Here is a 14256-nt window from a genome sequence, read left to right on the forward strand (position 1 = left end):
GTGGCACCAGGGAAATAAGTAACACAGATTTATGGGTCAATCTGGGTTTACCCGATCATCCCAAAGAGGTGAAATAAAACAAAAACTAGGGGTTTTTCCATATACATTACAAGTCAAAACCCTTGAGGTGGGTGTAAGGTCAGGAGTGTCGGTGAACTGTTAGATTTCCTAAAGTTTTTTCTAGGCTGAGACTCAAACGAATCTTCTCACCCCAACAAGAGCAGAGATCTCTCCGGAAAGCTGTACTGAGTCAGATCTACACTCTTCGCAGTTTGTTCCACACCAATGACAGTGTAACCTTCTGTTTTTTTCTGTTGCAGAAAATCGATGAGCTGAGGTGGTTTTACCTTAAAGTGAGTTTAACAAGAGCAGAATAATAAATTATTCATTTACAGCCTTACTTGGAGTAAAATCAGTTTCAAAAAAACTTCTATGAGACTGTCTTTTTACAAGGAATAGGAATTATAATTATAGCTGGGTGGCTCAGTCATTAAGCATCTGCCTTTAGCTCAGCTCATGATCTCAGGGTCCTGGGATCAAGCCCGACATCAGGCTCCCTGCTCAGCAGGAAGCCTGCTTCTCCCTCTCCCACTCCCCCTGCTTGTGTTACCTCCCTTGCTCTCTCTGTCAAGTAAATAAGTAAAATCTTTAAGAAATAAAAAATTTAAGAAGAAAAAACCTCCCCAACATCAAATATATTTATTAAAAGTATTCCTGAGTTGCAACAGGATATATTTTACAGAAAAGAATTCTGGGGGTGCCTGGGTGGCTCAGTCGGTTAAGCGTCTGCCTTCAGCTCAGGTCATGATCCCAGGGTCCTGGGATGGAGCCCCATTCTGGGCTTCCTGCTCAGTGAGGAGTCTGCTTCTCCCTCTCTTGCTCCCATTGGTTCTCTCAATTTCTCTCAAATAAATAAATAAAATCTTAAAAAAAAAAAATTCCAAAAATACAACAAAGTGAAAGATAATAAAAGGAATGGGGGAACAGGGAGGGTATATTTTACTTTGAGTGTTAGTTTAAGCTACAATATAAAGTAGTGCAAAAGGACTAATACTTGAAGACAGAGAACCACAGAACATTTCAGCAAATCAGCGTTTTACTAACAAATTACTTTCTACTCACCTCCACTAAAGGCAGCCACTGCTCTGCGGAGACGCTGAGGCCTTGGAACTGCTTGTCTCCGACGCACTGCAGGCTGCCCAGCACGAGGGCCGAGGCCCCGAATACCTCGCAGGTCCGGCACAGTCCTGCGCGCGAAGGACAATGGTTCCTGGTGGCAGTCCTCCCCCGGGCTCTCTTTGGCCATGGATCCCCTGATGCTCCCCAGCAGGGTTAAACGAGCAAATTGGGCAAAATGGCAATGGACTCAATACAAGTTTTTAGGATCTAAAGATTTTAAGCAAGCCCCCTGGAAAACTGTAATTTTACCTCCTAAATTAGTTGGTTTATCAATGAGCGAGGCCACTACAATCAGTCTGCTAATTGACTTTCCAAGCTTGGCAACTCGATCCTGAAATACTAGCTCCAGATCTAAATCTGGAGCATTATTTTTCCAGGGGATAATCTTCTTCTGAACATCCGTCCACTCAGACTGGCTATCTGCTTCGCCCGAGTGAGAACCTGAGAAGGAAAAGGAAATAATCCCATATATGAAAATCTATTTATTTATTCACATACACACAGAGTTAAGAGTTAAAAATGATAGTTCAGAATGAGATTTATTAACAGAAAAACTGGACTTGAATTCAGACATGACTGCTATTTTCAAAAGTAATTAAAATGTTTTTTTAAAGATTTTATTTATTCACTTGACAGCGAGAGCATGAGCAGGGGGGAGCAGCAGGGAGAGGGAGAAGCAGGCTCCCCACTGAGCAAGGAGCCTGATGCAGGGCTTGATCCCAGGGCCCTGAAATCATGACCCGAGCTGAAGGCAGACACTCAACCGACTGAGCCATGCAAACGCCCCTTCAATAGTAATTTTAAATTTCCAAATTCAACTCTAACAACTAATATACTACAACATTTCATGAAAACAGAGTATGTGCTTTTGTCTGCATTTTAGCATATCCAAAACGGGAAGCATCTCAGAACTAGTTTGGTATGATTTTAGCATTTTTTTCTTAAAGGTCCATAAAGTAATGGTGTATCTTATACACAACAGTGTATTCCTGAAAACAAACATACACAGTCTTTATCTTAAATTATTTTACAGGTACTTAGGGGAATTTCCCTCAAATGAGTAATATGTGTAAGACTGATGAATCAGACTTATACCCCTGAAACAACACATTTTATGTTAAAAATAAAATAAAATGATCAACTGATAGTTAGAAAAATGATGATGCTCTCTGAGGCAATTATCCCTTAACCAATGCTACGAGTATGCAGAATGTTATTAACCTGTCTGATGCAGCATTCTGATCTGTAGCACAGGACCGAGACTACCCTTCCAGGCTGTTCCTCAACGGCTCTACCCCAGACTGCTGACTGAGCCACTGGGGAGCACAGAGCTTACCTGGACAGACGAGACATGCAAATACCAGAACACGGGGCTGTAGCGAGGGATGCCATGTCTGTGGGAGGGAGGGACGGGCAGAGAGACCCAGGAAGGCTCAGGGAGGAGTGTGCAAACAGCTTGTGTGGGAGGGCAGTGCAGACCGGAGGGACAGGTGTGCATGTGCACAGGGCATAGGAGGACCATGACCCGGGCAGTGGCAGAACTCTGCTGTAGCTCACAGTGTGCCGCGGATGGAACGTGATGGTCCAGAACATAAAAAGATCATAAAAGACTTGTATGGAATGATAAAGAACTTACTCTGCAGGTAGGAGCCATTAAAGGGTTTTAAAAAGGGGGATAACAGTGCTGGTTTTGTGTTTTAGGAAAAACCCTCGTCAAAGTGAGGTGAGGATAAGTTGGGGCCTTTGCGCCAGTCCCAGCAAAGACAAAGACAGTCGAAATTAAGTCCAGGCAAGAGCAGAAGCAGCCAGATCTGGGAGGCAGAATCACCCCAATTTGGTGACATGAATATAGCACAGGAGAATGACTTCTCTGGTGACCGAGTGGCACCACTGACAGAAGGGGTTATAGAGGAGGCAAGTGTGGACAGCACAGGAAATCCAGTTCGAATATGTTGAATTTCAAGAGTTTCTGGGTATCTGTGCAATGTCCAGCAGGCTCAGGAAAGAGGCCAGAGAGAAAGACGAGAAGTTACATTATGTAGGTGGTGGTTTCAAGTTGGGGAAATGAACACAAAAGCTCAGGGACAGCACACAGAATGAGGAAACCAGGCCAGGGGATACTAACGCTGAAGTCTTCCCATAAAGACAGCACTGCAACACTCCCTCCTTTTTCCACTGAACAAAACAAACAGAGACCCCCTCAGCCTTTTCCCCACCCAAGAGACCCGCTTCTCAGCTCCGCTCTGCAACCCGACGCAAACCAGCTGCCCCTGTGTGCTGTCGTCCTCTCTCCTCTGTCTCTGCTCAGCCTGCCCCACTGGGCCGTCCCCACCACACTGACGAAGCAGCTTGGTCACCATCTTCAGTCCCCGGATCTCCCTGTTCGAGGTCCTCTGTTTTGGGAAAGCTCTCCCTCCGGATATTTGCTCAACTGCTCTCGCTTCACCGAGGTCCTACTCAGTGTCGGCTCCTGAGAAAGTGCTCTTTGATCCTCTGTCACTACCTCCATCCCGCTTTGTGTTTACGGTACCTCCTGTGCAGAAATGAGTATAAGCTGCCTAAGGGCAGGGACTTGGCCTTCTGTCAGCACAGAGGAGGCAAGAAGTCTTGACTGAAGGAATAAATAAATTTAAGGTGATTATGTCTTAAAATGTGTTAGTGAACCATCCGAGTATTTGATTAAAAAAAGGCACTTTTCAGAACTTTCCTCTACACACACTGAATTAAAATCTAAGTGTGTGTGGGGAGGGGGGGACCCAAGTATCTCTACTTTACACAAGTTGTCCAAAGAATTCTTGAAAACATTAAAATTTTAGAGCACTACAAGTATACAGGACAAAGACGAACTCCTAAAGAGGAGACAGGTCAGATGGAGGAGGAAAATCAGGACAGCGAGAAGCTAGCAGATCAATGCGCCATACAGGGCAGGTGTGCTTAGAGAAGAGCGCCCACTTAGGCTCTATGAAGGAGACGAAGACCGTTTCTGATTTTCTGAAAGATTCTCGGTGGTTCTGGGTCAGGGAGAGCCAGAACGAAGACCAAAGGAGTGGCCGCGGCGAGGAGAATGGGAGCCCGCTGCTCCACAACCATTAACACTCGCTGTGGTTTCCAGGACGGGCGGGAGACCCGGTCCTTGGTTTTCCAGGGCTCACTGGATTGTGCGGGGGATGGGGAGGAGGTGAGCAGCTGACGGAAATGTGGGTCCTTCAGAAAGGCGAAGGGAAGCAATGTCACAGAAAGTGCAGAAACAGGAGAAAGAAGGCCGAACAGACGAGCAGGTCCAGCCAGACCGCAGGGGACGAGAACCGAAAGCTCTGCTTTACTCCTAAATGGGCCAAGACATGAGATTTCATAATCGGACCCTTTTTTTTTTTTTTTTTAAAGATTTTATTTATTTATTTGACAGAAATCACAAGTAGACGGAGAGGCAGGCAGAGAGAGAGAGGGAACAGGCTCCCTGCTGAGCAGAGAGCCCGATGTGGGACTCGATCCCAGGACCCTGAGATCATGACCTGAGCCGAAGGCAGCGGCTTAACCCACTGAGCCACCCAGGCGCCCCAATCGGACCCTTTTTAATTAACAGTAATATTTCAAGGAAAAGCGAAGTTACTAGCTTTATATAATAACGCAGATTAGGCTCTCCTTGGCTTTTTATAGTGAAGCCAAGCAATTAAAAATACCAAAGTTATAGCACCATTTTTCACAGTCTTTCCTCTAAGTGGAGGAGGAACAGACTTCAGCACATCAGTGAGAAGTGGTACGATCACCTCTCTGTTTTCAAGGACTGAAACGAGTAAGGCTAACCAAGTTAACAAGGGGAGAAAAAGGAAACACTTCTTTACCTACGTCCTGCTGAGCCCAGTCACCCGGCTTCAATTCACAGAGGTGAGTCGGCGAAAGGTACCACTGAAATCCTGCATCTGAGGGGATGTCCGTGAATCTGGTAAATTTACCAATGGCAATCCATTCGTCTTCAACCAGGCCTGAAAGGCGTGGAAGGTTGTAAAATATGGTCTGAAAAGAGAATTGTAAAATTTAAATTTTTTCCCCTTAAAAATAACAAAGAAATACATGGTAACATGTTTAAAGTACAACTTATTTACTCTTACTGATCTATTCTCCCAAACTATCACAGTGGCCATCTTATATACGTTCATTTATATCTGGGAGGAACTGTCTGTCCACATTTCTCATCTTTTCTAAGCCATTGGGAGGTTAACTTAGGAAATGCTTGAGGGCAGGCAGATCTACTTGGGTGTTTCTCACGGTATGTAATAAACAACTGCACTCCTGAGAAAAACAAGAAGTGTTTTGGACTGATCAATGTTAGCATCAGGCAACACTTATCAGTGCCCTTTGCTGAAAACCGAACTCCTCCACAGACAATCAAGGTTCAGCTCTTCTGATGTCAAATCTTTCCTCTGGCTACCATTAGACAAATTTGAATCTGAATGTTGTCTCAACTGTGTATTAGCTGTGATGTCAGCCAGACCACTTAGCCTCCCTTGGCTTCAACCTCCTCATTGGTCATGAGGATTGGATCAGGTTAAAGAGCCCCTCGAGGCTGTGTAAACCAGAGTGTGATGCCGCTGGGCATGGTAACCGCCCAGTTACTATGCAGGCAATCCTGGCCTTTTCTTACCTACAAACCAAAATGGAACCAGAGAGGAAGTCAGCGCAGGTGAAAAGGCGCACACAGAACAGAAGCACAAGTAACAGGCGATTTAAAAACGACACAGAAAACGCGTGATGAGGCACATGTCCTCCCAAAGGCCTTGGCAGTAAAGACTGGCTTTGTGCACACGGGCTCCACGTGACGACCGGCACGCGATGCAGACGGGCCGGACCGGCCCGGTGCAAATGCGGAGCAAGGCAGGGTCCTCCCGGGCCGTCACGCTACCACCATGTGCAGCCACAGCTCCTGTCGCTGATGGAGGAGGAAACACCCCGAAGGGAGACGTGTGGCGTCGGGGACAGAGATGAAGCCAAAGGGGAAGAACGGACTTAGTTCTGCTGCAGGACGGAACAGGAGGGCTGACCTGACCCTAGAGACCTATTCCGAGGCCTCCAGAAAGGCACCCAACAACGCATTCCGGGTGCAGAAGAAGACAACTGAGCGCGTTAAAATACCTGAAAAATAAAATCCTGCATTTTTCCAGTAAAGCAACACGAGTGCACAGAAGCCCCACAGAGCGCAGGACCTTCTGTAGCAAATACCTCACAATACAAGACTGATATTCTTTTAAAAGGCCAGGAAAGGTCCCAGGTCATGTGTTTTAAATGCAAAGGCAGAACCTTACATTTAGAATCTAAAAAGAAAGAAAGTGATACGATTCACACAATCCTAATAATTTGTATATTAATTTTCATGCTATGTTTATGGTTCTTAAAATTACACGAACACCCTGGGCTATGAGGTGCTGGTGTGCCATGACCTACAAGATTCTCTCGTCGCCCAGAACCGAAACACTGCCAGTATCAAAAGAACAGATCGTTTCGCTTTCATTAGCAACGGGCTTCATTATGACAAAATCTCCCCTGCACAAATGTTCTCACTCACTCCCTTTTAATGTCAGAACAGATTTCTGTTTAGAGTTAAATACTCCCCCTTCCAGGGTTTACGAGCCAGACGGCCTGAGAAACAGAAAGTGACAATGACTCGCCCATTTCCACCCTTTATGAGGGAAACGCAAGTCGTCAGCACGAAGGAACAAAATTAAACTTAGAACTTTACAACGTGAAGGTGATGTTGTAAGAGGAAAAAAATCGCTTAATTGTAATTTTCCAAGAACTGTGGCAGAAAGGAGGCGCTGGGATTAAAGACAGAGTCAAGAATTTACAAAGGACACTCTCCACTCACCTCCAGACAGTAATCCCGAACTGGGTGGAAACTGGCAAAAAAGAAATGCTCTTGGATGCGCTGCCAATTCTTCTTGGCGTTCCTGAGGGTGAAACGTATGGTATGAGGTACAGACAAGTGAGATGACGTGGAATCAACTAGATAATCACATAAAGGTACTGCAGAGTTTGGAAGGAATGGAAAATTTTGTGAATTTTATCTGAAGACTTATACACCCTTCCCTCCAAGATCAACATACTTTAAAAATGGACACTGAATTTGACATTTTGAATGCAAGTCCAAGACAATGAGAGGACTGTTTCACAGCTGGACAACGAGGAGCAAACCCTCCAGCAGACGGTGCAGAGGCCGGTGCTCTGTCAGAGGTGATGGGAAGCAGACAGGCCATCCGCGGGCACCGACGGCCTGCGGGACGGCCGGCTTCCAGGCTCAGGGAGAAAGCATTCTGAAAGGGCACATGTAAGACATCTGGCATGGAGTCTTCAGGTCTCCATCCAGCAGTAAACACCTGTTCTTCTCCGAAGATCCATGACACACGGCCCAACTGAACCAGCATTCCCAAACCAGAGCAGGCTGTGAAGTCCCAACACACCTGCCACTAAAAAGCAAAGGCTGTAGGGATGAAAACTACAGAACACACCGGCAGGTGTCAGTTTAAAATCATGATCAACAGCCCAAAGCAAAGTAGCAATTTTGGGGCATTTTCCTACAAGACAGTTCTCCCATGATGGCCGCTGAGCCTCCCTTCCCGTCAGCGCCCCCCCACTCTGTGCCTGACCATGGAGCCTCCGCAGCACTGTGGTGAGGAAGGGAGCCTTCACCTCTGGCGCCTCCTACCACCTACCCGCCTGTCCCCTTGCCGCAGGGGTCTCTGTTCAAGGGACACACCCGGTACCCAGCGTGTGCTCTGGATCCCGCTCCCTGAACTGTCCCCACGCTGCTCCAGAGCCTGCTCAAAGGGCCATCTGTCCCATCTGACAAAGGAAGCAGTGTGCGACAGCGCCCGACAGTGCCTTCGGGTCAGCGTGAGAGGGAGAGCAAGGGAGCAGTAGGTGGCTGCGGAAGAAAACCCCTCAGGAGAGAAACCCCTCTGGGCGCAGGAGGGACGGGGACCGGGGGCAGGAGACGGTCTGGCCTGGGTCTGACACCCTTCTGCGCCGTCCGACTTCCTAGCCCGGAACCCTGAGGGAAAACAACGGATGTGACCAAATGAAAGCAAAGCCTCCTCGGACAACACATCCACAACCTTCTTGTGGTCCATCTCGGAGGAGGTTTGGAGAGAATTATCTATGACTTGCCTGTGTTTTACCTTCTTCATCAGCCTTTTTTTTTTTTTAAACTAAAGACATGAAGTATTTCATAGATTCAGGTACAGAAAAGACATGAACAGACAGCAATGAGCCCATCCCCGGACTGAACAGTGGCATATCGTCCCACCACTTCTAAGCCACGTTAATTTGTGTCGGCCCCACCAGCGAGGCTGCTGACTGGGCTCTCGCTAAATCCAGTGGGTGCTTTTAGGCTCTCATTTCACTTCCTTAAACCCGTCTGTTTCTCTGCACCCCACTCATGTAACACATGATTTTCTCCCATTTTCTACGGCCAGCCTCTGATCTGCTCCTCCTACTTTAAAAAAATGGCAAAAGCAAACCAGGTGAGGTCATTCCTGAGTTTAAACCATTCGCTCCCCAGGAGCCTAAGCCCCCTGGTGTCCCACTGCCCACACTCATGGCTCTCGGGCCAGACCAGCCCCATTCAGTCGCACACGCCTGCCTCGGCGCTGCCCAGAGATCACCGTCCCCACGCCTTGTCTGCCTCCTTCCCACCGTCCTTTACAGGGTACTCACAGTTTCTGTTACTTAGAAAAGAGTGTGCACTTTCTCATCACAATCTTTACTTTCCCACTGGAGGACCTGCCAGGATCTAAGTTACTTTACTGGGGGACTCTTTACGTGCTGTCCTGTTCAAGCGATCGGGAGCCACACGAGGCCAGGGCATCCACGGGGCCTGCCGCTGAGGACCCAGGACTCGGCCTGCACAGAACGATTCTGCCGTGTGTTCGAAGAGCAGCAATGGTCTAATGCCCGGGGTCCTTTTTTTTTTTTTTTTTTTAACTGGGTATGTCTCCTACCCGGTACTAGGATTTTAGAAGTAATGGTATTGCGTAAAAGGGTGTTTTACTGCTTAATAAAAAAGGAGCCAAACCAACTGTCTTCAGAAATCAACACAGAGCAACCAAGGAACTTTGAATAGCATCAACCACCAACCAAAACACTGCAACACCAAACAAATCACGGTTTTTGCACCGAGCAAACCATAAACTGACAACGCCTCTTCGCGTGTCAAATTGATTCAATTCCCCCATACGTCCTTCCACTGAGGGGCTGCAGTGTGTACACACCCACCCACCAAGGAGCAAGAGGTTGTTCAGGGTTGCCCGACAAGATCAGGAACTCCAGCTGCCGGAACATACCTGGAAGGGTGGGGATTCTAGGCACTGCCACGGTGAGCAACTAATTTTAATGATTAGCTGGGGCCAGAGCTTGGGTTGGCTTTCTAAACACCCAGCTGTGCACAATGCATCAGAGGCGTCCAGTCCCTTCCTCTGCACTTGTGTCCCTCTCCTGTAATCTATCCTATGTCCCCACCTAACTCTCCTCTTTGATTTTTCTCTGTTGTAGCCCATGTAGTTGTATTTTAGTATCTATATTTGCTGAATTGAGGCTCTTCCTCCTGAACCACCAAAACCTCTTCATTTAGGTGACTACCCAGTCACCTAAATGCCTCTTTTCAACTGATGTGTTCAAAGTAGAAGCAGGCAGAAGGGCTAGAAGGTAGTAGTTGTGGCCATGGAATCCTCCATCCCAACCCCACACAAAGCTTGATAAGGATTCACAGTCTCATTTACGCCACCCGTTACCTTGATGGTCAAGCAGAGACCCTCTAGGTTACTGGTTTCCCAAACACTATTTCGTATGCTTCATATGCTGCTTCTCACCTTTATCTGTTTATAAAAATTAGTGAGTGCTTTGAGGGTCTGAAAGGAACCTCTTATATTGATGGGCAGTGTCTGGGTCTCTGAAAATTATAAAAATCTGGGCATTCCTGGATAGTGGTCATCAATAATAATAATAAAAAAGTAAAACAAGAACAACTCCCTGAGAGCCGGGGAAATCAGCTCAGATACCTGCAGATACTAGGAGACGCTGCCTGCCCTAGTGTGGCGGGAGCAGGGCCGGGGGAGCACAGGGAGCCCAGCAGCCTTCCCTGCTCCGTCCGCAGCACAGCAGCGCACCTGCCCAACGGCGAGCATCTGTGCGGGACTCGCTCTGGGAAATAAAGACAGTCTCTAAGAAAAGGAAAAGAAAAAAGCTTCCGTCCTTAATTAGCCCAGCCGTGGGGCTGAGAGCATGTCTTTAAAGCCAGACCCTTCTGCTCCTCGGCACCTCTTTGACAAGAGAGGACGGTAACCGTTAGCCATACGAAGACAGCTATCTGAAGGTGTGTACAAGATTATTTACAGAACAAGGACCCAGGATAAGAAAGCAAAGAAGGTGGTGAGGGAGCTGACCACATTAGAGCCGTCAGGAAACCACACAGCAAAGAGCGCCCTGCTCCCACGGGGCCTGGTCCGAGCTCTGCCGTCAGAGCACGACGGAATAACGGGAAGCTAACGAGGTCGAGGCCCCTGTCCATCCCCTCTGTGTGCTGCTGGAAGGAAGGGGAAGCGTGTGAGCTTTGCTTACCCTGTTCCGGGCATGTTTTCCACTTGGTTGAGACTGGATTCAATGACAGACGTCAATGCCTCAAGTTCTTCCACACGCAGCGCCTTACACATGCTCCAGACCTTCTTCAGGGCGGCCAAGGCATACAGTCGGATGCTGAAGTTGTGACTGAAACACCACTGCAGCACGGTGACAAGGGCTTGCTTCAGGACTGGTTTCTGGAAGGAAAGTGGGAAAAGTCTTCACATGGGCACGTGGACCATGCCACCGAGTGGACAGGAGCCCAGCTGCTCTCACGGGCTCTGCAGGAGCAGGGCTCCTCCTTCCTTCTCAGACCCAGGTGCACTGGCATGAGCGATTTCCTTGAGGAAGAAAGATGCTCCCAGCTCCTTCGCTTCCATTTCCGAGGTGGCTGCGGTCCACGTTCCCCTCATAGCCGCGCCTGGGCTAGTGGACGGAGCCCTTCCATGCTAGCCGCCACGCAACCACAGTGTGCGAACAGCCCCCCAGGCTGTACATGTCACGAGTGTTCTCCCAGCCCCACTTCTGGTGCACGTCCAGCCGCTTCTAAAGCAGGGCCCTCTGACAGGGCTGTTTTCCTCCGGGTCTTTGTGGACAACAGTTTCCCTCATGATGCTTGGCCCTGCCGAGCGCTGAGCAGTGGCAGGAAAATTTAGAAATGGGGAGGAAAATAATAATAAACTTCCCTGTGAATTCACAGACTGTCCCATCTTCATAGCCTGCAGATTTCAGGCAGCAATGGTCTGACTTCCAGAACCACACAGGCCACAGACAGTGAAAGGCAAAGGAAGTGACACAGATCAACGTGCAAACCAGACGGACGGAAACTTAATAAAACGTCAGGAGCTCCCTTGATGTTCATGCCTAACGGCCCATCTGCAAACGTCTGAGGGGCTGCACCTCGCCGACACTGCTGCGGTTTCCACTGACTAAAAACCACTGAGCTCATGGAAGACTTGACCAATATCCTGCACGCATTTCAATCTCCCCAAGCCTCTGTGAGGACAAAATACAGACATGCAGGATCCTATTTAGTCCTTTATTCAAAATACAGTCAACATTCATCCAAGGTCGCTGCACTGTCAGCATCCCAAGGACACCAGGGGGAGACACACGTGTCACCGTCACAAACGCACGACCATGCCCGCGTAAGGAGAACCTTGAACCAATACCGGAGCATGCGAAGCTCGGCCAGAGGCAGGAACTAGGCAGGTGAGGCCCAGCAAAAAGGCTACGGAGGAAGAACAACTTCCAAGAAGGAAGCAAGGAAGGCTGAGGGGCATACCAGATGCGGATCTGAGAAAATGCGGATTTACTTGGCCAGAAGGAAGACAGAAATGTCAGGGTGGCGAAGGAAAGTGGCAACTTCTGAGTGATACACGAGTAAGCATTTACTTGTATTTTAAAAGCTGGAAACCAAGACAGGTTATTCAGAACACCTGAAACACCATGAGAAGAGGATTTAAAAAGAGGAGGCAAAGAGTATTATTACTAATATTTTATAGTTTAATTTTATATTTTACAGTTTTACGAGGCACATGTGAGAGCAGCTAAACATGCATCCTATCGACAGTGTTAGTCACAGGCCACAAGTGCCGTGTAGGTTACTGTAATACACACAGCTCCACAAGGACTGGGTGAAGATGAGGCAAACCAGACAGTGTCAGTGAAAGGATGGCCATCCCAAACATGACCCGTTCAAAACTGAACTCCCGATTTTTCCTATAACCCCCAGGAGGGAGCGAAGGGTACTCACTCCCCTGACCCTCCCCCTGCCCTTACTCCGTGCCAGTTGCTGACTTCCAGGCAGGATGAGCCCACTCACCTGTGGCCCGCACCTGCTGTCCCTTGGCCTGGAAAGTGCCCTGGACCCATGTGTGGTCGCTCACTCCTCACTGCTTTCAGGTATGTGCTCAGGGTCACCTCCTGGAGAAGGTCTGCCCTGAACCTACCTCCCAAAATAGCCATCCTGCCCTAAATACCCCATTTCTAACTCCTTATTCTGCATTTTCTACAAACCCTGTGTCACCACCTCGAATGCCTGGGTGGCTTAGGCGGCAAAGCATCTGCCTTCGACTCAGGTCATGATTCTGGGGTCCTGGGATCAAGTCACGCTGGGCTCCCTGCTCAGCGGGGAGCCTGCTTTTCCCTCTGCCCGCTTCTCCCGCTGCTTGTGCTCTCTCTTTAATAAATAAAAATCTTAAAAGAAAAACCTGCATCACCACCTAACAGTGTAATGTCTGCTTGTCATCTCTCCCCACACCAGAATGACAGTGGTGACGGTTTTGCTCACTGCAGAATTCCTAGGACCGGAACCATCCACCCGGACACACGGAAGGTGCAGGACTACACTGGAGGGAGGAGGAGGGACGACTGCTCAGACACCCCTCCAGCGGGGCCTGTGCTCAACCACCTGCACCCCACACCCCATCTCCCCAAGGACAAGTGCTTCCCTCTCTTCTGAGCAGCTCACGCGGCTCTCCCCGCCTTTCTAAACCTTTCCACGGAGGCCTCAGAGCCCTCCTCCCAGGAGGGTCTCCAACCCCTAACCATTCTCTCCCACCTGCAAAGCCAGGAGATGGTCTGTGCCCGTTCCGATCCCCAGCATGATTTGGGTCATCATTTCCCTGCCATCAGAGAGACGGCCGCATAGGTCTGCCAGAGCGCAGCCCTTGTCACAGAACCTGTAACTGTTCTTTCTAAAACCTTTGAAGCAGGTATTCCAACTTTTTTAAAAAGTTATCTACTTATTTTAGGGACGCCTGGGTGGCTCGGTCATCTGCCTTCAGCTAAGGGCATGATCTCCGAGTCCTGGGATTGAGCTCTGCATTGGGTTCCCTGCTCAGCGGGGAGCCTGCTTCTCCCTCACCCACTCCCCCTGCTTGTGTTCCCTCTCTCACTGTCAAATAAATAAATAAATAAAATCTTTAAAAAAAAAGGTAAAAAAATAAAGTTATCATTTGTTTTAGAGAGGGACGGGAAGGGGCAGAGGAAGAATCCCAAGCAGGCTCCCCACTGAGTGAGGAGCCTGACACACGGCTTGATCTCACGACCCTGAGATCATGACCTGAGCTAAAGTCAAACGACTGAGTCACCGAGGCGCTCCCAGGTATTCCAACTTCTGACCCCAAGCCCCAACCTCAGTCCGTCTCCTACCCCACCTGTTTCGCTCCTGTGCTCCTCATGGAGCTCGTCCCAGTCGCAGGCTCCCCGCTGCTGGAAACTATGGATAAAGCCCCTTTCCTGACCTCTACGGTCTCCTGGCCATTCTCTCCTTGAAAATATTCTTCCCACGACCTTCAGGAGACCCCGTTCTTCAGGTGGTCCCCTTCGCCCTCCTGCTTTCCTCCTCAATCTCCCCCTCTCCTGGGCCATAGATGCCAGCGCTGCTCTGGGCTCTGTGCCCGGCTCCCTCTTCTGTCCAGCTGCGCTCCCTGCACAGGCTTTCACGGCTTCCGCCAGTCAGGGCCC

The 14256-nt window shown here is 48.9% G+C and overlaps 1 protein-coding gene across 5 annotated transcripts in view; it reads right to left on the reverse strand.

Annotated features, from left to right (window-relative positions):
* Nucleotides 1-14256, reverse strand: part of TARBP1 (TAR (HIV-1) RNA binding protein 1) — an 82151-nt gene that overhangs the window by 476 nt on the left and 67419 nt on the right. For 4 of the 5 annotated variants that reach the window (XM_032311824.1, XM_032311823.1, XM_032311827.1 and 1 more), the window contains exons 24-29: nt 10786-10982; nt 7040-7121; nt 5022-5193; nt 1429-1620; nt 1123-1247; nt 211-347 (exon numbers count right to left, since the gene is read on the reverse strand). In XM_032311824.1, coding sequence (XP_032167715.1) covers nt 211-347; nt 1123-1247; nt 1429-1620; nt 5022-5193; nt 7040-7121; nt 10786-10982 — 905 coding nt within the window. Of the gene's footprint in view, nt 1-210; nt 348-1122; nt 1248-1428; nt 1621-5021; nt 5194-7039; nt 7122-8362; nt 10369-10785; nt 10983-14256 lie in introns of those variants that run through there. The other variant, XM_032311826.1, reaches the window with a different exon arrangement.

Source organism: Mustela erminea, chromosome 14, assembly GCF_009829155.1.
Source record: "Mustela erminea isolate mMusErm1 chromosome 14, mMusErm1.Pri, whole genome shotgun sequence".
NCBI classification, from domain to species: Eukaryota; Metazoa; Chordata; class Mammalia; order Carnivora; family Mustelidae; genus Mustela; species Mustela erminea.